The following is a 23,462-nucleotide window of genomic DNA, read 5'->3' as shown; positions in this document are numbered from 1 at the left end:
GACAAGGTCCATGGAGGTCAAAGAAATAACCTTCCACTAAAACAAAAGGCAAGGTCACAAGCAAAAGAGCTCTTTTCCATTTAAATGAAAATGGCCATACTAATGCAGCAGAGTTTTTGAGGTTTTCGTTTTAATTCAGAAAACAGTCAAAGTCTTAATCGATTCTTATGATCCCATGTGTCTCTCCTTACACGAAACATTCTTGAAACTTATTGATACTGTCACATTTTGGAACGTTTTCTTTATACAAGAATGACAGGTTATGTAATGGACGAGTCCAGGGAGGTATTGTACTGCTGGTTGACCAGCATGTACTCACCTTTTCTGTATCATTCGATATACTCTTGGAAGCCATGTCCATCTAAATATTTTCAGTTGTTCTATCACTGTTTCTTTTCTTTTCTTATCTCCCAGAAAGACTTATGATCAATGAGACCTTGATATCCTTCTAGAATAGTTGATGTTTCACAAATCAACTGGGAGACTTTAAAGAGTATAATACATTCTGTGGTGGTGCTGATATTGGTAGGAGTGGTCGTTTTGTGAAGTGTATAGTGTTAGATCTTTTTTTCTTCAAAGTTGGTGCTTTAAACCTGTTTTTATGTACCTACTGAGTATTTTGCAGCTTTACTATATTTATTTGTTCCCCTTCATTGTTTCTTCCTTTTTTATTGCCAGTGATCCATTGTTTTGAGGTAACTGGCTGTGGTCGATGCCACCCTACTCGAGTGCCATAGTGGAAGTTGGAATAGATTCACTGGCTCTCTTTCACCTCTTTTTGGAACTTGATCCTGCTGTTGTTAGTCTTCTGTCTGTTAATGACTGTATGAAAACAGTAATTGCTTGTATAATTCAAACATCTGTTTGTTCTATCCCCAAAACCTCGACCCATTTCCCACAGTATCATCATCCATGTTAGCCTCATGCCTTGGATATCTTTTCCAGATATCTCAAACATTTCAAACTGCATTGCTTTCTAGCAGCCCATGTTCAGCAAGCCAGGTGTTAAAGCCAAAAAGAATTAGTTGATTAAGTTTATAACGAGCATCTCTTACATCACTAATTATAAAGTCATCCAGAAGACGATTTTGTAGGTGAACGGGAAGTATTCATCTCATATTCTTTTCCAACTTGCTCCTCAATGATGAAAAAGTTGTTGATGTAAAGAGCATTGATGACATTCTCAAGAAGTGCTGTTCTTATCTCTCCAGCACTTTTTCTTCTTTGTATAGATGTTTATAACCACAGAATAGCATTTCTTTTGATACTATTGAACTTCCTTTTTCATAACCTGGTCAGTATGGCATAATCCCTTCTATTTATAATCTTATTGCTTTGACTAGCTGTCCCTGTAAGATTTTGTAGAGGATGGTTAATGTTCTTCTTGTCCACCCAATGTGGGTTCCATTGACAGTGCTCCACCATGGACCACCTGATTTTGCTTGAAACTTTAATCGGAGAAGCTTTTTCAGAAGAGAGCATCTTTATCTTTATTCTCTCTTCTTTGAGAAGTTTGGAATTTTGCAAGACCTTAATTCATATAGTTTGCATAGATATTTACCCATTTTTATTAATTACTTTTCACTTGACAAGTGATTTCAGGTGTATATGAGTTCAATACTTCCATGCTCTTTCACACAACTCACTCAGAGCTTTCTCGAGTGACACCCTTTTCTATATCAAGACCAATGCTGTCACTAAACAGCCTCCCCCTACTGCTGCAAATAACCTCTTTGTGAATGAGTTTCACACCTATTGTTGGTCATAAAACATGAGATTTATTAAGTTACAGCTTGAAACCGCCCTCAATAGCTTGTTGGAGCGGCCCACAGAAAACGTTTTACCTTCTCTTTTTCTAAAACCATTTATATTCATTTTAGCCTCTAACGAGGTTTACACTCTAATACTGAGCTCTACATCAGTGTTGTTGTTCTTCTAGTGGTTCCTAAAGCAAAGTTATCGGGACTTATCTTTGACTATAAGCTTACTTTCATTTCTGATATTAAGAAGCGTTGTGTGAAGTGTAAAAGTCACTGATCATTCACTGTGTTCTTTCTTTCACCTCGTGGGGTGTAGGTCAATGTTCTATGTTCAAGATCCTTCGTCCTCTTATATGGTCCAACTTGAATTATGGGTCAGTGTTTTTCCCAGAACTTTTGTGTTGAAAATGGTGGACACTGTTCAACATCAGGGACTTTGGCTTTGCATAGGAACCTTCCACACTTTGCTAGTCCAGAATCTGTACAATGAGTTCCATGAACCTCCTCTTTCCATCATCCATTTGCACTTTCTTTAAAATATGCTATCAAGCTTCGATCCTTATCATAACATCCTTTCCTTGAGTCACATGAGGAAGACAACTGGTCCAAATCTGAAATGTCTTCTTCTATTTGCCAAATATCTTTCGAAGCATTCTTCTGTCCCCGTTTTCAAATATGGTTCCAAATCAGATGACTCAGTACGATCTATCATGGCTTGTTGTATCTCTGTGAATACTCACAGACTTTCATCTACAGTTTCTCTATTCACTGCAATTTATGTTGCCTTGGATCACACAGATGCTAAGTAGTAAAGTGACTGCATATTTATACAGACCTTCTTAGCTGTCTACTGGAATTGCTTAACGTTAGATATAACCCTCTTATTGTCGATATTCAAAAATTAGTGGTTCATTTTTCTGTATTTTCTACTTCCATCCAGTTTTTCTGAATACCTGGCCATGTCGGTATTCGCAGAAACGAGCTTGATGATACTACAATCATCTGCTCTGCCTCTTCCATGAATGGACTACGTCTTGTATCCAACACTCGGCTTCGCGCCAAATGACAGTCTTTTTGGAGTGGAAAACGTGAGAAGCTTTTCCAGACCAAACCTGTCATCGTTATGATTGTGACTAGAAGGACCATTTTCGACAGCAATTTCTTCAGGTTTAACTCTGATGATAGGGGTGTCATAAGTGATGGTAACAGTGTGCTACTTGATTGAGTTTTTCAATTTTTACAACAACTGAACATTTCTATTATTTTTTATTCTATCTAAAACAGGCACTGTTTTTTTTCGACCTGTTTTTTTTTCAGATTTAGTAGTACATGTATTTTACTTCATTATTTTCTATAGGTTGATGGGCAAAGATAGCCCCTTAGATTTACGTCAATAACCCAAATTTATTATCACTGTCAACAGTATTTCTGTGGACAACTTATGAATAAATTAAAGATACGTTGGCGCTTAATAATTATTGAAATTTTCGTGATACGCAACTAATCAAGTAAAAATGAACCCTGTTATCAGGTTTTTGTTTCATATAATAAAGGCATGTTACATATTTGAGGATCATCATTTATTCTTACAACTTTATCTAATGCTGTTTCATACTACTATTTTCTGTCTAATGCTGCTCCATACTGCTCTTTTCTGTCTAATGCTGCTCCATGCTGGTCTTTTCTGTGTAATGCTGTTCCATACTGCTTTTTTCTGTCTAATGCTGCTCCATACTGATCTTCTCTGTCTAATGCTGTTCCATACTGCTCCTTTCTGTCTAATGCTGCTCCATACTGATCTTTTCTGTCTAATGCTGTTCCATACTGCTCCTTTCTGTCTAATGCTGTTTTATACTGCTCTTTTCTGTCTAATGCTGTTTCATACTGCTCTTTTCTGTCTAATGCTGCTCCATACTGATCTTTTCTGTCTAATGCTGTTCCATACTGCTCCTTTCTGTCTAATGCTGTTTCATACTGCTCTTTTCTGTCTAATGCTACTCTATACTGCTCTTTTCTGTCTAATGCTGTTTTATACTGCTCTTTTCTGTCTAATGCTGTTTCATACTGCTCTTTTCTCTCTAATGCTGTTCCATGCTGCTCTTTTCTGTGTAATGCTGTTTCATACTGCTCTTTTCTGTCTAATGCTGTTCCATGCTGCTCTTTTCTGTCTAATGCTGTTCCATGCTGCTCTTTTCTGTCTAATGCTGTTCCATACTGTTCTTTACTGTCTAATGCTGTCTCCATACTGATCTTTTTTCTGTCTAATGCTGTTCCATACTGCTCTTTTTTCTGTCTAATGCTGCTCCATACTGCTCTTTTTTCTGTGTAATGTTGTTTCATACTGCTCTTTTTCTGTCTAATGTTGTTCCATACTGCTCTCTTTCTGTCTAATGCTGTTTCATACTGCTCTTTTTCTGTCTAATGCTGCTCTATACTGCTCTTTTTTCTGTCTAATGCTGTTTCATACTGCTCTTTTCTGTCTAATGCTGCTCCATATTGCTCTTTTCTGTCTAATGCTGTTCCATACTGCTCTTTTCTGTCTAATGCTGTTCCATGCTGCTCTTTTCTGTCTAACTGTTCCATACTGTTCTTTTCTGTCTAATGCTGCTCCATACTGATCTTTTCTGTCTAATGCTGTTCCATACTGCTCTTTTCTGTCTAATGCTGCTCCATACTGCTCCTTTCTGTCTAATGCTGTTTCATACTGCTCTTTTCTGTCTAATGCTACTCTATACTGCTCTTTTCTGTCTAATGCTGTTTCATACTGCTCTTTTCTGTCTAATGCTGTTTCATACTGCTCTTTTCTGTCTAATGCTGTTCCATGCTGCTCTTTTCTGTGTAATGCTGTTTCATACTGCTCTTTTTCTGTCTAATGTTGTTCCATGCTGCTTTTTTCTGTCTAATGCTGTTCCATGCTGCTCTTTTCTGTCTAATGCTGTTCCTTACTGTTCTTTTCTGTCTAATGCTGCTCCATACTGATCTTTTCTGTCTAATGCTGTTCCATACTGCTCTTTTCTGTCTAATGCTGCTCCATACTGCTCTTTTCTGTGTAATGCTGTTTCATACTGCTCTTTTCTGTCTAATGCTGTTCCATACTGCTCTTTTCTGTCTAATGCTGTTTCATACTGCTCTTTTCTGTCTAATGCTGTTCCATACTGCTCTTTTCTGTTTAATGCTGTTTCATACTGCTCTTTTCTGTCTAATGCTGCTCCATATTGCTCTTTTCTGTCTAATGCTGTTCCATACTGCTCTTTTCTCGACCAATATTCTTCAAATATTTATATTATTTTAACATTTACTATTTTTCATGTTGAATATCAAGTAATTCAATACTTCATACTATTTTTAGTATATTCTTAAAGTTTTGATGTTTGTCTTAGCCAAACAACGGCTATTTGAATTTTGTATAAAGCGGGGAATCGAACCTTGGAATTTAGCATCTTTATACTTAATGCCTACACAACAACGGGTTTATTTCAAAAACAAATAAAGGCATGAAAATTGTTTGTACTAATAGATTTATAATGTTCTTAATGGTTTTGTTATGTTTACATGTTATACATTTTATCTTCGAAGTGACTATAATTGTTATGTCCTCCCCTTATTAAACAACCTCGCACGAAATAATAGCCTGAGCCTAATCAGCGATTAATCTTTTAATGCTATTAATACACTCCCTATTTAATGCTATTACTACACTTCCTAATGGATCTCGTCTTGTGATTTTATCTTGATTAAATTCTTCTACAATGAATTTCCCACGAGTTCGACTCATGTGCACGATATGAGCATACGTCACATGAGAGGATTTTTCAAATGTCATGTGAAGACGTTTTTTAAACTTAAGGACGAAACGTTATAAAAAATAAATTAACACCGACACTTTAACTCATACTTGTGGTAATTTTAATATTTTTTTATGCTGCTAGCTTTAGCTGCAGTGGAGAAATGCTGAGTGGCATAAAGTTCAGAAAGCTTCAAATTTTCGTATTGGATAATGTCAGTAAGTGTTATGAAACATTTATGTAATTTTAGTCGCAGAATTCATCGTGTATAATTTTATTTCATTTTTTTGAAACGATTTTCAAAAGTCAATAAGCAACGGTCGTTTCAGAGATGAACTTTTCATTAAAGTCATTCTCTAATACAAAGCGATACATATATATATAAAGAAAAATAGTACACCAATAGAAAAATATTTGTGTTGATATGATAGGTAACAGGTAATAGGTAACAGGTGGTACAGTATATGTGTTTCTGTTGTCTGACGCCAGAAAAGTTAGTATTGCACTCAGCAACATATCCTTACTGATTCAAAGGTATTACACTGCTATAGAAACAGATAAATAGTATTATTTACGGTTTTAGTTTACAATATTATTTAACAAACAATAATAATAATAACATTTTGCTCATTACTCTTTGAAATTAAAAATGTTTCTGAAACTGAGGAGTTTTAATAAACAGTGTCCAACTACACAGGAAAATAGAGTAAACATTGTACATCTGCACAGGAAAACAGAGTAAACATTGTCCACCGACACAGGTAAACAGTGTTAACATTCTCCAACTACACAGGAAAATAATGTTAATATTGTACTACTGCTCAGGATAATACAGTAAACATTGTTCAGCTACTCAAGTGAATATAGTAAACATTGTTCAGCCACATAGAAAAATATAGTAACCATTGTCCAAACACACAGGTAAATACTGTTAATATTCTCCAATCACACAGAAAATTAATGTTAACATTGTCCAACTACTCATGTAAATATAATAAACATTGTCCAATTACACAGAAAAGTGTAGTAAATATTGTCTAACAACACAGGTAAATATACGAATTTGCTCAGTTCTGCATTTAGCCATATTTTCACTCAAGATGTTAATAAAATTATTCAGTCACAATGGCCAATCTAACTTACATTCAACGCTTAGGTAAGCAGACGCTCTATCTGGTGCTCCAATTCCGTTAGACACTTCACATGTATAAACTCCAGAATCCTCCGCTGATGTAGGATTAATAAACAGAGTTCCATCTCTCCTCACTAGAGCACGAGGTGCCAGCCATCGTAATTGATGGATTTCTTTTTCATTCAACAACCAACGGTGGGTGATATTTGTAGGGAACGCCTTTGCTTCACAAGAGAACTCCGCTTTATCCCCTTCCAGCTTGGTAAGATTTTGTGGTGGAAAAGTGATAACAGCTGAACCTAAAGGAAAGGATATTGTAAAAAAACGTATTTGGCACACAGTTAAAGGCACGTAATAAGAACTTGAAGTTAATAAGCAAAGCGAATTTAAGGCAAATGGCAAAACACATTGTGATGGACTTGATGATTGATTATTGAGTGTTACAATAAAACCATTTAGTCTTAAATTATGGAAAACGTAAGTTATTGAATCTCATGTAACAACAAAATCAGATTTTTGAATAAGCAATATACTGGATTATAATTTTAAAAAAATCTGTATATATTAGAATAACCAATAAAAATAAACAATAAGCATTTTATGAATTTCAACAAAATATTCTTGAACTAAATACATTAAGTTAAAACAAACACTAGACTCGTCATAACTCATCAAATCATTATGTGATTCGTTACAACAAATTATTCTCAAATTGGAAACCACTATAGATCTTATTTCTACAGCTGACGTATGATATCGATACAATTTAAGTTTACTAAATAAAATGATTAACAGCTAGATTCATATCACTTTTATAACGTATCCGTGGTTGGAAATGTATAACGCATTCAGTATCGTATTGCTGTTGTTACATATTTTGAAAACTTCGATTCACAGTTCAACATGCTAACAATTAGACCACGCTTCCCCAAGGACAAGACAATCTGAATATAAATCTTGTCATTCCTGCATTGAAATTCCTCAATAAAATACACAACAAAGGAACCACCTATATGAAAAAATACTGACGTACAACCAATAAAATTATCAGTGATTAAATGGTGCGGAGACTGAAGTAATTAAGGAAGCCGTTAGTCAAATGGGAAGCTAAAACTGAGAAACTAAAAGTGACTAGATACAATGATTTTCCAATAAATCAAACTGTACAGAGACAATAAGTTAAAAAGAACTCAAACTAGAAAGGTACAATTAACTACCAAGAACTGAAACTGGCGAGGTACAATGAATTACCGAGACCTCACACTGGAGAGATACAATGAATTGCCAAGATTTCACTCTGGATAGATATAATAAATTACCAAGACTTCACTCTGGATAGATATAATAAATTACCAAGATTTCACTCTGGGTAGATACAATAAATTACCAAGATTTCACTCTGGATAGATACAATAAATTACCAAGACTTCACTCTGGATAGATACAATAAATTACCAAGACTTCACTCTGGATAAATAAAATAAATTACCAAGACTTTACTCTGGATAGATATAATAAATTACCAAGACTTCACTCTGGATAGATACAATAAAATACCAAAACTTCACTCTGGATAGATACAATAACTTACCAAGACTTCACTCTGGACAGATACAATAAATTACTAAGGCTTCACTCTGGATAGATACAATAAATTCCCAAGACTTCACTTTGGATAGATACAATAAATTACTAAGGCTTCACTCTGGATAGATACAATAAATTCCCAAGACTTCACTTTGGATAGATACAATAAATTCCCAAGACTTCACTTTGGATAGATACAATAAATTGCGAAGAACTCAAACAGACAAGTTACAATGAATTACCAAGACCTCGAACTGGACAGATACAATGAATTACCAAGAACTCAAGCTGGATTGATACACTGAATTACCAGGAACTCAAATAGACTAGATACAATGAATTACTAGGAACTCAAAGTGGCTGGATGCAATGAATTACGAAGAACAAAAATTAGTCTCATGATGAGTTGTTTAAAACGGTAAAACCTTGTATCGGTGGTGTCTACCACATATACAGAAAAAACTATAAATTCAATGTATTCTGCTTGTTGAAAAGTATCAGTATACAACAGATTGACGACAGAGTTCGTCTACATATAACAAAGTAGTTTGATATGTACTAATGGTTGTTTTACTGAATCTTCCTCTTGAACTGTTATAATAAATTCATATTTTCTAAAATCGTTGTAATTTAATATTACGAGCAATTCGTTTAACAAGAATCAGGCTCGGCATGGCCACGTCGGTTATAGCGTTCGACTCGTAATCTGAGGGTCCTCGTCACACCAAACGTGCTCGCCCTTTCAGCCGTGGGGCGTTTTAATGTGGCGTTCAATCCCACTATTCGTTGGTTTAAGGGTAGCCCAGGAGCTGGCGGTGAGTGATGATGAGTATTTGCCTTCCCTCTAGTCTTATACTGCTAAATTAGAGACGGCTAGCGCAGATAGCCGTCGTGTAGGTTTGCGCAAAATTCAAAAAACAAAACAAACAAGAACCAGGCCACGTGTCTACTATAAAGTCCTAACATAGATAAATAAATAAGACAATAGTTATACTCACCGCTGTAAATGTTCGTGTCAAAACCCCTCAAATCGTTAAAGATCCGTATCTGTCTGAGTATTAGCGTAACGGATTTCATGAAACTTGCTGTTAAGTATCTAAATCAATCACGGTACTGAAATAAAGTGGACTTCATTAATTTTATTTCGCCTTTAAAGTATTTATGACCAGCAGATGCTGTTTAGAAGTGTGCGTATGTACTACTTCTCAACTACTGTTGTAGTGCTCAATTTATGGTTCTATCATGTAAAAGTAAATGGAGAAAGTATTCTGGGAGAGTTTGTGTGTGTAATAAAAACCGTAGTGTTTGTGTGTGTAATAAAAACCGTAGTCTATAGTTTCTTTGTTTTATAACAACAAAAGAACTACTGAAACCTAGAAACAAAACAAGTCTAAAATATGGTACAGTTTAATGTGATAAATACATTTTTCAGTTATAATCAACTGATGCTTTTTGAGCAAATAAGCAATATGTGAAAAAGCAGTGATGTAAAACGGACTGCGTTATTAATGTCACAAAAAAGTAAATTATCTTGGAATGAACATTTTTTCATCTTAATTCAGCAAGCATTTTGTAATAGTGGAATTTCTTTAATGATCCAACGTCTTTCAATTGTTCCAAAATGTAAGATAAAAACGTTCTTTTTTTATATTCTACATGAACGATGGAGTTGTTGTTTTTTTTTTTAAAGTAAACACAGATACACAACGAAAATAGTGATAAGACATTAAGCTTTCATTACTTATCAAACGTTGGATTGAAACTTTTATTTCTGTTCGAGATTTCATAAGTTTGTTTCTTACCGGCAGTAATGACCTTGGATTTAGATGAAATACGTCCTTCGCTATTTCTGGCCCTGCACGTGTAGTCCCCAATATGAGATTGCTCAAGTTTGTATATCTTTAAGGTTCCTTTAACGATTTGTACACCGAGACCTTCGGCCAGTGGGATATTGCCCTACAACACACAAATGCATTACTAGGTTTATATATTACTGTTTAATCAATTGACGTTTAAAACATACTGAAGACCCTCGTCCCTTCATGCTAACAATAATATCAGTTTGGAAAATTCAAGTAAATATTATATTGTAGAACTTGGTTTGTACAAGGTTGTTTATTGTTGTCACATGTTAATAAAGTCCCGTATATTTCATTTTGTGTATTATAATGACATATCTTCGGTGACCTTTTTAATAACGACATTGGTTAATACAATCTGAGTCAGTACTGGTAGACAATGTATAGAACAAAAGAAACTAATGAACTACATATTATTTTTTTGTGTTTTTAGTGCATGGCTTGTTATAACAATTTAAAATATTCCAAATATAGGAGATTATATAACTATTTCGTAAACAAGAGCAGCAAATACGATGAAATATTAATCAATAAAAGCACACTGAATATTTTATATGTACAGGCAGACTTTTATATTTGATATTGGCCGTTTAAATAATGCTTGTACAAGTTTAAGACCAGAGAACCAATAATAATAACAAACTGTTTGATTAGACCAAAGTTCTGATTTGGTATCTTATGATACCTAAGTTACCTAGATATAAATAATCCTTCTTATATGACATGACTCCAACTCACAAGAACCTTTAAAAGTCTCTATAGTATCTTTAAATGAGCATTACTTTACTCGAGGAAAGCATTACATTTAAGCAAAATGCAGTTCTTTCAAAACAAACATTAGGAAAAAGAATTTAGAAAGTTTCAACTGATGTCGCTTAAGAAAGACATTCTTTAGTAGCTTTGTAAGGTTAAAATTGGAAGCCCTTTGTATTCTGAAAACTCCGCCCTTCAGATGTTTAACAGCTAATATTAAAAGTCGAAGTACGAGTTAAATCATTAGACAACATGCATGACATTACGACAGTAATACAATCAGAGTAAAGGTTGATATAGGATCCAACCCTATATGTCCTTCAGTGGCACAGCAGTATGTCTGTGGACTCATAAAGCTAACAATCAGGTTTCGATACCTGTGGTGGGTAGAGCTCAGATAACCCTTTGTGCTTAATTCCAAATAAACCAAACCTAAATATGAATAAATTGAAAGAAATGAAACAAACACACTAAAACAACAACACAATTTAGATGAAGTAAAGTAAAAAGTTAACTACAACAGAAATAATATGTTTACATTACATACATTTACACCAAGTTAAAACGATAAACAAAATCGTAAAATATTGTAAGTACGTAACGAAGTAGCATCCTAAACCAACCTTTAAAATTGGAAACGATTTTGAAACTGACATAAAACTAAACTTATTTGAAATATAAACCATGTTATGCTGAATATACGTTGATTGTATATAGAATTGCACGAAACCAAAATACGAACGCATAAAAATTTTAAAATCTAATTATAACGAACTTCAGAATGAATTCGAAGTCAGGGTGATGGAGAACAAAAGAAAATTAAACTATTAAGATAAGATTCAACATCAAACTGAAATCATAAAAACATACATAAACTTTAACATACCACAGAATGAAATTCAAAGTGTGAAATAAAAATCAAACGCGAGTTATTACAAATAAAATCAGTAGAAAATTCAAATTACTTTAATCAGATTATAAAATAACATGTTACAGATTATGTATGCTTACATTTTTGAACTTAAACTGTTGAAATGGCACATCTGACACTATAAAGAGTGAGTTAGTCTCAGCCATTAAATATCCAGTCTCCAAAATGTCTACGGATTTTTTTACGCATATACAGCTATGTTAGTTAAGCCACTGACAATTGTGGGCTTTTCGTAATGGGCTTACACATCAGCCAGTAATGTCTTCTCACTTGCAGCTGAGTTTTCTCACTATTGTCTTCTAGTTTCTTAAAAGACATAGCATCAGATAGAGTAGAGCTACAAGTTAACTGTTAACATCGGTAACTGAAACTAAACTACTTCCAAGCTGTAACTGATGCTTTCAACTCGAAAGACGTCTTAACCTATTTCTTCAAACTCCGTATTAACTTCAGACATAGATTCAATATCATGTAAATTAGTATTTATATTCACAACGCAATAGTATGTCACTATATTACAATTAACACAAATTCGTGTATAAGTTGTTGAAAATAGTAAAACATGTAATATCCTCAAAACTCATAAATAGTTAGGTTCAAAACAATATATATTCTACATATTATTTCATTTTCAACGAACCAGTTATTATGAATTCACTCATTAAGGCTAAGTCTCAAAGCTATGAATATTCTAATTGCTACACCTACAAATTTTACTTAACTAACATTATGGGGTCTACTATGAACCTTACTCAGTGTGATGTCACTTAAGAAGCAACTTTATGTCTTTGTCCATTGTAGAAACAACGAATATTTCAGTTTGAGACCAAACTTACACAATTCTACAAACATTAATAAACACAAAACACATCATGTTTCCTCTCGGTGTAGTTTTAAGCTAATTATGCTATCTTTACTAAACCAACGTTTCAATATTCTATCTAAATTATACAGATGAAAGAGAAAAAAAATGATAAATGGAAAACTATTTTTGCTTTGCTTCTGTAGTTGAAAAAGAAACTAAATAAAAGAGGAATGGATGTTCAACTGTTCCCACTTTACATTTAAGATAAATCAAACTTCCACAGCTCTCAAATAAATACAATTTAATAAAGGTATTTCAAGATCGAAAAGAACATCTAAAGAACCAAAAACAAAATCTCAGATCTGTGGTTCTGATGCATGCTAATCATCCCAATAGATTCTGCTGTTTATTTTTGCACAAGCTAGGTCTTGTCAGTCTCCCTCAAAATCATAAATTCCTTCTTGTTATTACGTAAAATATCAACACATTGACAAGTAATAGTTCAAAGAAGAGAAAGAAGACTGTTCTTCAGAAAAGAAAGCAACTTGTTTCATACATAACATTTATCAACATCAAATATATCAATAATTCACTAGACTGCATTCACACTGTATCAAAGTATACCTCTTGCGGATTTGTTTCTTATGTATTTCACTGCAATTCTCTCTATTGCACAAACTAAACTGGCTGGATATTTGAACATTAGTCCAGTTTCTAAGATATGAAGACCTAAACTAGAATGAGGAACACATTCCCAAGCAAATGACACGATTATGTTCAAGATGCCTTTCTAACTTGTCTTCATTTGACATAATAAAGTTGGGGTAACATGACAAAGTGTTGTCTTCCCTTGGAATGCTTGTTGTAAGTAATATCTAGTAAGATATTAGCAACTCCAACGTTCCAGAGAAATGTATCTTATTTTCATGTATTTTTACTGAAACATCACACATAGGCAAGTCCATGGATTTTCAAACTGTTGCCTACGAAAACTAACGTAGATTGGCTGTTGTGTCCACCTACACTGGTAGCAAGATTGAACTCACATTTCATTATATTAAACTACCTGGAACAGCTGTTAATGAAACTCGTTCCTAACTCTCCCGCATCTGTTGTACAATTTGTCTGAATTGTACTTATTACCAACATTCACGTTTTTTAGCAGTATATAAGCATTCCCATAACCAGTTACTAGCTAAGATCGCAGGTTAATTGGGTCTTCTGATCATACAATTGATGTCTGTGGCAATTCCCCTACTGTTTGATTTTAGTGCAGTTATGTAACTGTACTTGAAAGCCCAGTTATTCCATATGAACCCTTGGCAGCTACATCATGATGCCTTTGAACATTTTCTGGTCAATGTTTTTATTGAGTCTTGTGGATAATCACAGATCTTAAACTTTTAATACGTTGCCACGAAAACTGTAATATACAGAGATCGAAAGTCCCCAAGATCCATATGTTGTTTCATGCATTTGCTCATTAGCCCTTCATTAAACGTAGTCCTGAATGTCCTATTGAGATTACCAGCAGACTTGTTTTGCAATGCATTCATTCAAGATTGTTTCTGTAAAACAAGTTTTCATGAAGCTTTTATCTTCAAACCTTGAACTTAGCCTTATATCTCACCTGAATATCAACAACATCGAATTTGTGGTACAACTAGTTAACAACAATCTTCCAGTCGTTTTGCTGCTCATCATTTAAATGGTATCCTGTCAAGTCACAGCATGACGCGTTAAACATTCTGTCCATGAGCTCATCCAGTCTAAACAACAACTTAGTTCAAACATTTGAAACAAAAATGGTCTGAAACTTATTTTACCATATCTTAAAACACTCGTGTGTGTTTATGTGTCTCACATCAATCACGACTGTACAAAGTATGGATATGTAAGTCTTCAAATGCGCTACCTCTGCTCAGATGCCATCAGAAATTCAGGAAAATCCTCGTCCTTCGGAAACATAAAGAAAGTACATTCTCAAATGAAGTCTGGAGCAGAAATCTATGCCTAATAAGTGCATGTATTGCTCTCAGATTTGGTATTTGTTCCACATTATGGTATTGCTGCATTTAATGGAAAAGGTTGTTTATCACTTACATTTCATCACACATTTAGGCTAAACGTGACTCAATCCAGTATCTAGTAATGCTTGAGTTAGCTGAAAATCTCTTAAAATTGAGAGATCTTAATATGTGTTTGATACTGGGATTCTTTCCTACTCTATGGTACCACATTTGGAAAGTAACAAGAAGAGCTCATATATCGGCAGCTTAGGTTTCCATGGCCTGGTATGAATGCACAACATAGAAACTGCTCTTATCATGGTTGACAAATCTCTTGATCGGAAAACGTTTTCCTCTAGTCTTTATCACATTATCAGATTGTATTTCTATCCCACTAGTATAAGTTCTATGTGTTTTTTTGTGTTTTTTTTTTTAAATTTCGCACAAAGCTACTAGAAAGCTATCTGCGCTAGCCGTCCCTAATTTAGCACTGTAAGACAAGAGAGAAGGCAGCTGGTCATCACCAACCACCGCCAACTCTTCGACTACTCTTTTACCAATGAATAGCAGAATTGACCGTCTCATTGTAACGCCTCCATGACTGAAAGGGTGGACATGTTTGGTGCGATGGGGATTCAAACATGCGACCCTCAGGTTACGAGTCGAACGCCTTAACCCACCTGACCATCTATGTGGTTTTATAAAAAAACTATTTCATGATCACAAATTATTGCTATCTATACATATAATAATCAAATGTCTGTTAGTCACGCTCTATACCTCTTGAATGGTTAATCATAGAAATAACAGATGTATCGAAATGACTATTTTTAGGAGTATATTAAAGGAAACTTTTTTTTTTTTTGTAATTCAAATAATTTCGAATCAATGTCTTCGTATGTGTGTGTGCTGAACAGTCAATCTGAGACACGTTTATCAAGAACAAAAACATTCCTTTGTAGGAAGAAATTTCACGATAAAAACAGGACCAGCTCCACCGATTAACTGCAATAAATATTTCTAAGGTAGAACCATAAAGGAAAGCAACTTGCATGAACAGACAATATAGTTGTTGCTCAAGTTATGTTTTTTTTTTAATTTTCTACGTCAGTATTATATGCATGCATGATTTAATAGTACAATGTCGAATAAACTGATTTGAATGTCTTCCCTTTGACACCTATTTTGGAAATAACAACTGTCTAAAAGCTTTCACTCCAATAACGGTCTTTCCTTGGGCTCAGTAAAATGATAGGGAACTGTGTAATCCATCAGAAAAAAATCCCCGCGGTAATTTTCGAACCTGAATGTTCTATTATGCTGAATACACCTTCTGATGGAAATCCAAACATTTTTGCTGACAATGTGTTTCAATCAGTCTCCTTTGTTAAAAGAAAACACTGAAAGTTTCCTTGCTGAAATAACACGTAAAATGACAAGAGATATCTGTAAACGACTCACAAAACAATTTTAAACCTTCATACAATAAATTGGGTTGTATTAACATTTTATATATTTTTTTTCAAAATAATTTTAATCCTTATTTTTAATTAGTTTTTAATTTTTTAAAATATTTTAATAATTATTTTTTATTATTATCCTAGAATGGCCATTGAAATAGCCACGGATCGATATATACTTTTGATTTTAAATTCAGATTTTCCCATTCATTCCAAATCTTACTTTATGCAAAGATTTCGTGAAATGTGACATTGTTTTGGCTCCGCATGGCCAGGTGGGTTAAGAAGTTCTATTCCTAATCTGAGGGTCGCGAGTTCGAATCCCTGTCGCATCAAACATGCTCGCCCTTTCAGCCGTGGGGCGTCATAATGTGACGGTCAATTCCACTATTCATTGGTAAAAGAGTAGTCGAAGAGTTGGCGGTGGGTGGTGATGACCATCTGCCTTCCCTCTTGTCTTACACTTCTAAATTCGGGACGGCTAGCGCATATAGCCCTCTAGTAGATTTGCACGAAATTCAAAATGAAACAAACATACATTGTGTTTCCGACTTCTGGGATAAGGAATACAATACACTTATTATTTTTCAAGTTCTTTTTACGTTCTTAATATGGTCAATCAACTCTTGTAAATGGCTTCAAATATTCTTAAAGCTAATTTTAAGTATTTCTATTTATTGAATATAAAAGATAAATAAATTTACTCTATATATAACACGTTATAAATATTCTATCATAAAGAAGAGCCTATCTTGTTTGTAACCGTTGTGAGAATCTTTAACACTGAACCAAAATTGCAAACCTTATGAGTAAAGGTATTACATTGACTATCATCGTACCAAGTGTGTTCAATGATATTTCTCAGTCGAAAGGTTTCAGGAACACCTTGTCAATACATTGCAACAATGAAATACATAAATTATGTTCGTCTTTGGATCAAGTTAACACACTCACTGAATGATCCAACATGGATTGTATTATAAGGTTTGTTTTTTTTCTTTCAGAATAGTAGAAACCGATGATTTATAACTCCATTATTTATATTAAAATTGGTACTTTATTTCAAATTACCTTTTATTCTATGTTTCAATGAAATATGTTGATAGTTTTCACGTAGATAAATTATATACATTTATATAACTTTGACGAAAACATGTCTGTGTGTCTTATTCTCACACGAAGCACATAACATACTGTTAGAAATTAACAATAAATTATATACAGAAACTGTGTTGTGGCACACACGTGGCTAAAAATGATATAAATCTATCTTCTATGGATGTTTTCTTTAGGTGTTTTGTGAAATTATATTTAACTATTCTATAGTGCTAGTTAAAACAAAGAAAATAGATTCGAAATGAACCATTAATTAATAATTAACCCCTAACGTAAAGCTGCACCTACCATATACCAAGTGATAACCGGTTCGGGAGTTCCTTCCGCTGAACAATGAAGAGTTAGATTTTCCCCAATTTTTACGTACTCGACGTCAGGCGGTTTGACACGGAAACGAGGTGGCGCTGTAAATTAATAAATTATATATAAAAGACAGGTTAACAAGTATTCTTTATATGATGGAACCAAATAAGACAGTTATGCTTACCGGTATATTGTATATGTGACAATAATTTGGCAATTTTGCTGAAATCCAAGAAGTAAAATTATTTTTATTTATGTGTTTATGTAGTTTGCTTATCACGTATAATAGTTTTCTAAAATAACTTCTAATAGCATAGGTTGGTTGGTTTGTTTGTATTGAATTTCGCGCAAAGCTACTCGAGAGCTATCTATGCTAGCCGTCCCTAATTTAGCAGTGTAAGACAAGAGGGAAGGCAGATAGTCATCACCACCCACCGCCAACTCTTGGGCTACTTTTTTACCAACGAAGAGTGGGATTGATCGTCACATTATAACGCTCCTACGGCTGAAAAGGGCGAGCATATTTGGCGCGACGGGGATTCGAACCCGCGACTCTCAGATTACGAGTTGCACGCCTTAACATGCTTGGCCATGCCGGGCCTAATCGCATAGTAAACATTGAAGCATCACATGACCCGTAATACCAAAAATAAAGTTTTTAAGAAAGATAAAAAAAAGAAAGAACAGTGCTGAGTTATATAAGGGATGGTGTCCCTATACTTATATACAAGGGATGGTGTCCCTATATCTTATTCTTTCGAAATATCTTCATTTCGTTTCATTACAAGCCATGAAAAATTAATGCTCATACAAATGAAAATGTTCATAATATATTTTACACACCTGCTCACGCCCTCCGCTATTACAGCGGAATATCTACGGATTTCAAACGTTAAAATCAGGGGTTCGATCCCTCTCGGTGGGCTCAGCAGATAACCAGATGTCACTTTGCTATAAGAAAACACAACACACACACCTGCTAATGTTAAATATTTTAAAGTTCCCTGATATTTGAGCATGCTGAGTATGTTTGTTGACCTTTAAAGTTCCCTGATATCTGAGCATGCGTATGTTTGTTGATCTTTCAGTTTATTCCACATTTATTTTCCTGACATCAGTTGATGCGTTGAGCCTCTGTTATTTACAGAACTGGTTTTAATGTTATTAGCAGGTTCCATAATCTAAGGTATTTTAAAATTGTTAGATGATTCTCAACTCAGTTTTTAACAACTAATACACACTACGGCTGCCTTGTAACAAACAAATGTAAGACAATTCGGCCCAGCATGGCCCTGAGTGTTAAGGCGTGCGACTCGTAATCTGAGGGTCACGGGTTCGCATCCCCGTCGCTACATTATAACGCCCCATCCCACTATTCGTTGGTAAAAGAATAGCCAAAGAGTTGGCGGTGGGTGGTGATGACTAGCTGCCTTCCCTCTAGTCTTACACTACTAAATTAGGGATGGCTAGCACAGATAGCCCTCGAGTAGCTTTGTGCGAAATTCAAAAAACAAACAAACAAACAAATGTAAGACAACTTTCAACGCTGCGAACAATGTATTTTGTGAGGTTTAACTACAACAATGTTCTTCACGATAAGTTCAAATTACAAAATATATTTGCTGACTTTACTATGAAATTTTGTACTTACTGGGAACTGGTATTAAGTCTTCTACATTTAGAAGTTACATATAACTAAGCACATTTTTAATACGGTATTAATCCTCTTTCTGCAAATAAGTTTGCGCCTGGATGAATATATTATTTATACATACACACCTCACTCTGCTATTCTATACCACATCTAACCCTGCAGCTTGTTTCAGTGCTTAGATTAATTCACACTTGCTGATAATGATTAAAATATGAAATACGTTTTCTCATATTAGACACAAAATCCTGTATTATGATCAACATTTCGATTATAACATCAACCCATGCGTAAATATTATTTGTACGGAGTCTATATTAAAGCCCATTTGTTTCACCTGTCAAAAAATCGACTTGATTCTTTAAGATTAGGTCTTTCTCCAAAGTTTTTAAACCGCGTAATGGCAATATGCGAAACCGAAACGTTAACTGACATGAACCAAGGTCAAAACATTACATGCAGCTAACCGATTTTTTTTTCCTACAAGCTGAAGTAATTGTGGTTTGTTTGTGTTTCTAAATAACTTATTCACTTGATTTTCTAGTATCGAGCTTGGCTTACTGAATTTTATTAGAATAAGTGAGGAATTAAAAATTAATAGCTGTGATTATTTTGATATGCCGATGCTATATGAGAAACTTATATTTATCAGTATGTATTAATAAGAAACCCGGCATGGCCAGGTAGGTTAAGGCGTTCGACTCGTAATCTGAGGGTCGCAGGCTCAAATCCCCGTCGCACCCAACATGCTCGCCTTTTCAACCGTGGGGGCGTTATAAAGTGACGGTCAATCCCACTATTCGTTCGTAAAAGAGTAGCCCCAGACTTGGCGGTGATGAGTAACTGCCTTTCCTCTAGTCTTACACTGCTAAATTAGGGACGGCTAGCGCAGATAGCCCTCGAGTAGCTTTGTGCGAAATTCAAAAACAAACAAACAATGTATTAATATTTAACTTAACCGCAAAAAAGACGTTAAGAAAGAAAGTAACTGACGTAAAACCAGAGGCCTAATGTTTATTCGATTTTTTTTTAGTATTTAACAAAGCATAAAGCTACAAAATGTGTTATTTGATGTGGGTGCTACAACATTTAACGTTATAAGTCCTCAGGTTTACTTCTGAGGCTTTTTAGATTAAATAATTTTAAAATAATTCTCATTTTAAGCTCAACCAATGTTTTGACCATAATGGATATATGTTAAACTTAATAAAGACATAAATACGAAACCCTTAAACTCAAGGTTTTTCGAAAGTTGGGCTTTTCCTCGACAGGAGAATTCCCAATGTGTTCTTAATAAAGATAGAGTCGTCTTTCAAATGAACTTGAGCTATAGGGTTTTGTGCTTTTGTTTCTAATAGTCACGCAAATGTATTTGTCACAGAACCTAAGTTGTGAACTCCAAAACATTCAGCAACGTATGGATCTTGTAGCCTGAAGTTGGATAACATCTAAGTTTATATGTTGGACATATTTGGCAGCTATGTATGATAACAGTACGAGTGTTTGTGTATGTCTTTCTCATAGCAAAGCCACATCGGGCTATCTGCTGAGCCCACCGAGAGGAATTGAACCTGTGATTTTAGCGTTGTAAGTCCATAGAATTACCGCTGAACTAGCGGGTGGCTATATCAGCACGAACACAAAGAAATTATACTCCGCGGATAAACAGATATATTTGATAACTAATGATACGAGTGAAAGTTATTTAACATTTTTCTTTTCCAGAACTTAGGACTAGCTTAACAGTGACAACATTAGCCCATGTTTACAAATTGTTTTGAATTTTGCGCAAAGCTACACGAGAGCTATATGCTCTAGCCGTCCCTAATTTAGCTGTGTAAGACTAGAGGGAAGACAGCTAGTCATCACCACCAACTCCTGGGCTACTATTTTACCAATGAATAGTGAGATTGACCTTCACATTATAACGTCCCCACGGCTGAAAGAGAGAGTATGTTTGATGTTATGGGGATTCGAACCCACGACCCTCACATTACGGGTCGAGTGCTTTAACCACGTGGCCATGCCGAGCCGCTTACAAAGTGTGGAAAAATATAGTACTTAATTTATTTGTATTTTATCATTAATCATTGTATTGTGGAAAACATAAACTCCTGTTCTCTCTAGGGTACAGCAATAAGGATGTGTCAATCATTTGCCAGATGTTTTTTCAAGCTTGATTTCGATATCATTTTATACTTTTGGGGGGATAAAGATGTCTTTATTTTAATAATTCCTGTCAGAATATATGAAAAACAGCCAGCCAACAGCAGCTAAAAATAACTTTTGTGTTACTTTAATTGAAAATAGGTATTTTTACTGTCACTTTTATAACACACTCACGATTCAAATGTTCTGAAAAAAATTTTACAAAGGAAGGCAAAACGTAAACCCGAAGATAGAAACTGAGGCATACTGATCACTTAGTCATGTCTGTCTCTCAGTGTAAATACACAATACATATTCTAGTTCCTGCTGAATGTTCTCCAATGTTTTTATTCACTCTGAAAATGTTTTTTATTTAATGATCAATAATGATGGTTGTTATCTGAGTTTTCCGAAATTATAACAAAAGGTGTATCTTATATTTTTCTTTGTATTCTGAATTAAAACTAATTATTCTATTTTCGTTCCTTATTTGCTCATAATTTATTTTCCTCAAACTTTAGGTTTGTGAAAAAAACAAATTCTATTATTCTTGTGATTTGGGTTAATTTACGGTTCGAGACTCTGGCAACATAAACGTATATAGATATCTGTAGAGTTTACTCCTATATATATATATATTGTACAGAACTTCCTTATGTAGAAAGATTAGCCCAAGAGTTGATGGTGAGTGGCGTTGACTTACCTGTAGTCCATCACTTCAAAATTAATGACAGTTAGCAGACCTTCGAATAACTTTGCGCGAATTTCAACTGACAAGCAGTTCTAATTCTATGAATATGATATGAACAGAGACTCTAATATGCAACTCATGTTTGAACATGTTGATGTTGTTCATAAAATATGTCAGGAGATATTTTGAGATCACGCAGCTCGTAACGTTTTGATATATTTACAGAATTGTTATTTGATCCAAATCAAAACATCAACTTTATACACAGCAAAATAAAGCATTTGTAGCAGTTTCATTTCATAGAACTCCCATTAATTTTATATTTTAAAAGTTCTATTTATGTTATACATTATCCGACACGAGTCCATTAAACTTCCCTGGACGTAATAGCCAGAATGCCAAGTTACATGCTAATAAAAAACAATATTCGTTTTTGAATACAAAATTCAGTCTTTGAGAAATAATGTGATTTCTTCTTTTTATTGAATAGAGAATCATCCTTTATTTCTTTGTGAACTAGTAATCTTATTGTATCTTATATAATTTTGTTTCATAAGTGAAACAATTTATATACTACACTTCTTATCTCTTATCTTCATGTAAACGTTAACGTTTGTGATCTAACTGCTCAGGCATAACATATGTTCATACCTGTACATGGTGGGTTGAAGGTTTTGTACTTAAAGTATTTCGTATGAAACAGTTTAACTTTTTTGTTATGATATAGAAATATTTGGAAAGATTAATTATCTAATGTACGAAAATACAAACGTCTAGGGAGTGTCCACTTTTTAGAATAAACAATCTGATAAGTGAAGCGAAAATTCTTACAACTGACAAACAATAGGCCCAGCATGGCCAGGTGGGTTATAGCGGTAATCCGAGGATCGCGGGTTAGAATCCCCGTCGCAGCACACATGCTCGCTCTTTCAACCGTGTGTCCGTTATAGTGTGAGGTAAATCCACCTATTCGTTGGTAATAAAAGAGTAGCCCAAAAGTTGGCGGTAGGTGGTGATGACTAGCTGCTTTCCCTCTAGTCTTACACTGCTAAATTATGGACGGCTAGCGCAGATAGCCCTCGAGTGGCTTTGAGCGAAATTCAAAAACAAACAAACAAATAGACAAACAGGTTCTGTAAGCAAGAACGAAGAAGATGGCGGTTTGAGTCTTTAAAACATTTCTTTCTTGTTGTAAGTAAACCTTAGGAGTTTGAGTATAACTTTTTTCAGAGTTAGGCACTAAATTCATGTTTTCCATTCAATACACTAATCATTCCACAACTATACTTTTTATTGGTTGGTATTCAACAATATATTCAGATCATGATTCCTATAGTTTCGTTTCTTCCTAGCTTTGTTAATCGTGTAGTTATCCATTAATCGAGTCTGGTTGAAATGCGTACATTTGCTGTTTTTGTGGCTTGAAACATTTTTTATCAGAGAAATAGTGAGATAGACTAGAAAGACCATAG

General features: G+C 34.5%; 1 protein-coding gene across 1 annotated transcript in view; it reads right to left on the bottom strand.

Annotated features, from left to right (window-relative positions):
• Positions 1–23,462, bottom strand: part of LOC143233215 (protein turtle-like) — a 266,135-nt gene that overhangs the window by 25,647 nt on the left and 217,026 nt on the right. The window contains exons 3-5 of the mRNA XM_076469189.1: positions 17,486–17,601; positions 10,067–10,220; positions 6,689–6,976 (exon numbers count right to left, since the gene is read on the bottom strand). Of these exons, the coding sequence (XP_076325304.1) occupies positions 6,689–6,976; positions 10,067–10,220; positions 17,486–17,601 (558 nt within the window). The remainder of the gene's footprint in view (positions 1–6,688; positions 6,977–10,066; positions 10,221–17,485; positions 17,602–23,462) is intronic.

The sequence above is a fragment of the Tachypleus tridentatus genome, chromosome 1 (assembly GCF_004210375.1).
Source record: "Tachypleus tridentatus isolate NWPU-2018 chromosome 1, ASM421037v1, whole genome shotgun sequence".
Classification (NCBI taxonomy): Eukaryota; Metazoa; Arthropoda; class Merostomata; order Xiphosura; family Limulidae; genus Tachypleus; species Tachypleus tridentatus.
The sequence above is the reverse complement of the archived record's forward strand: the minus strand, read 5'-3'. Positions and strand labels throughout refer to the sequence as shown.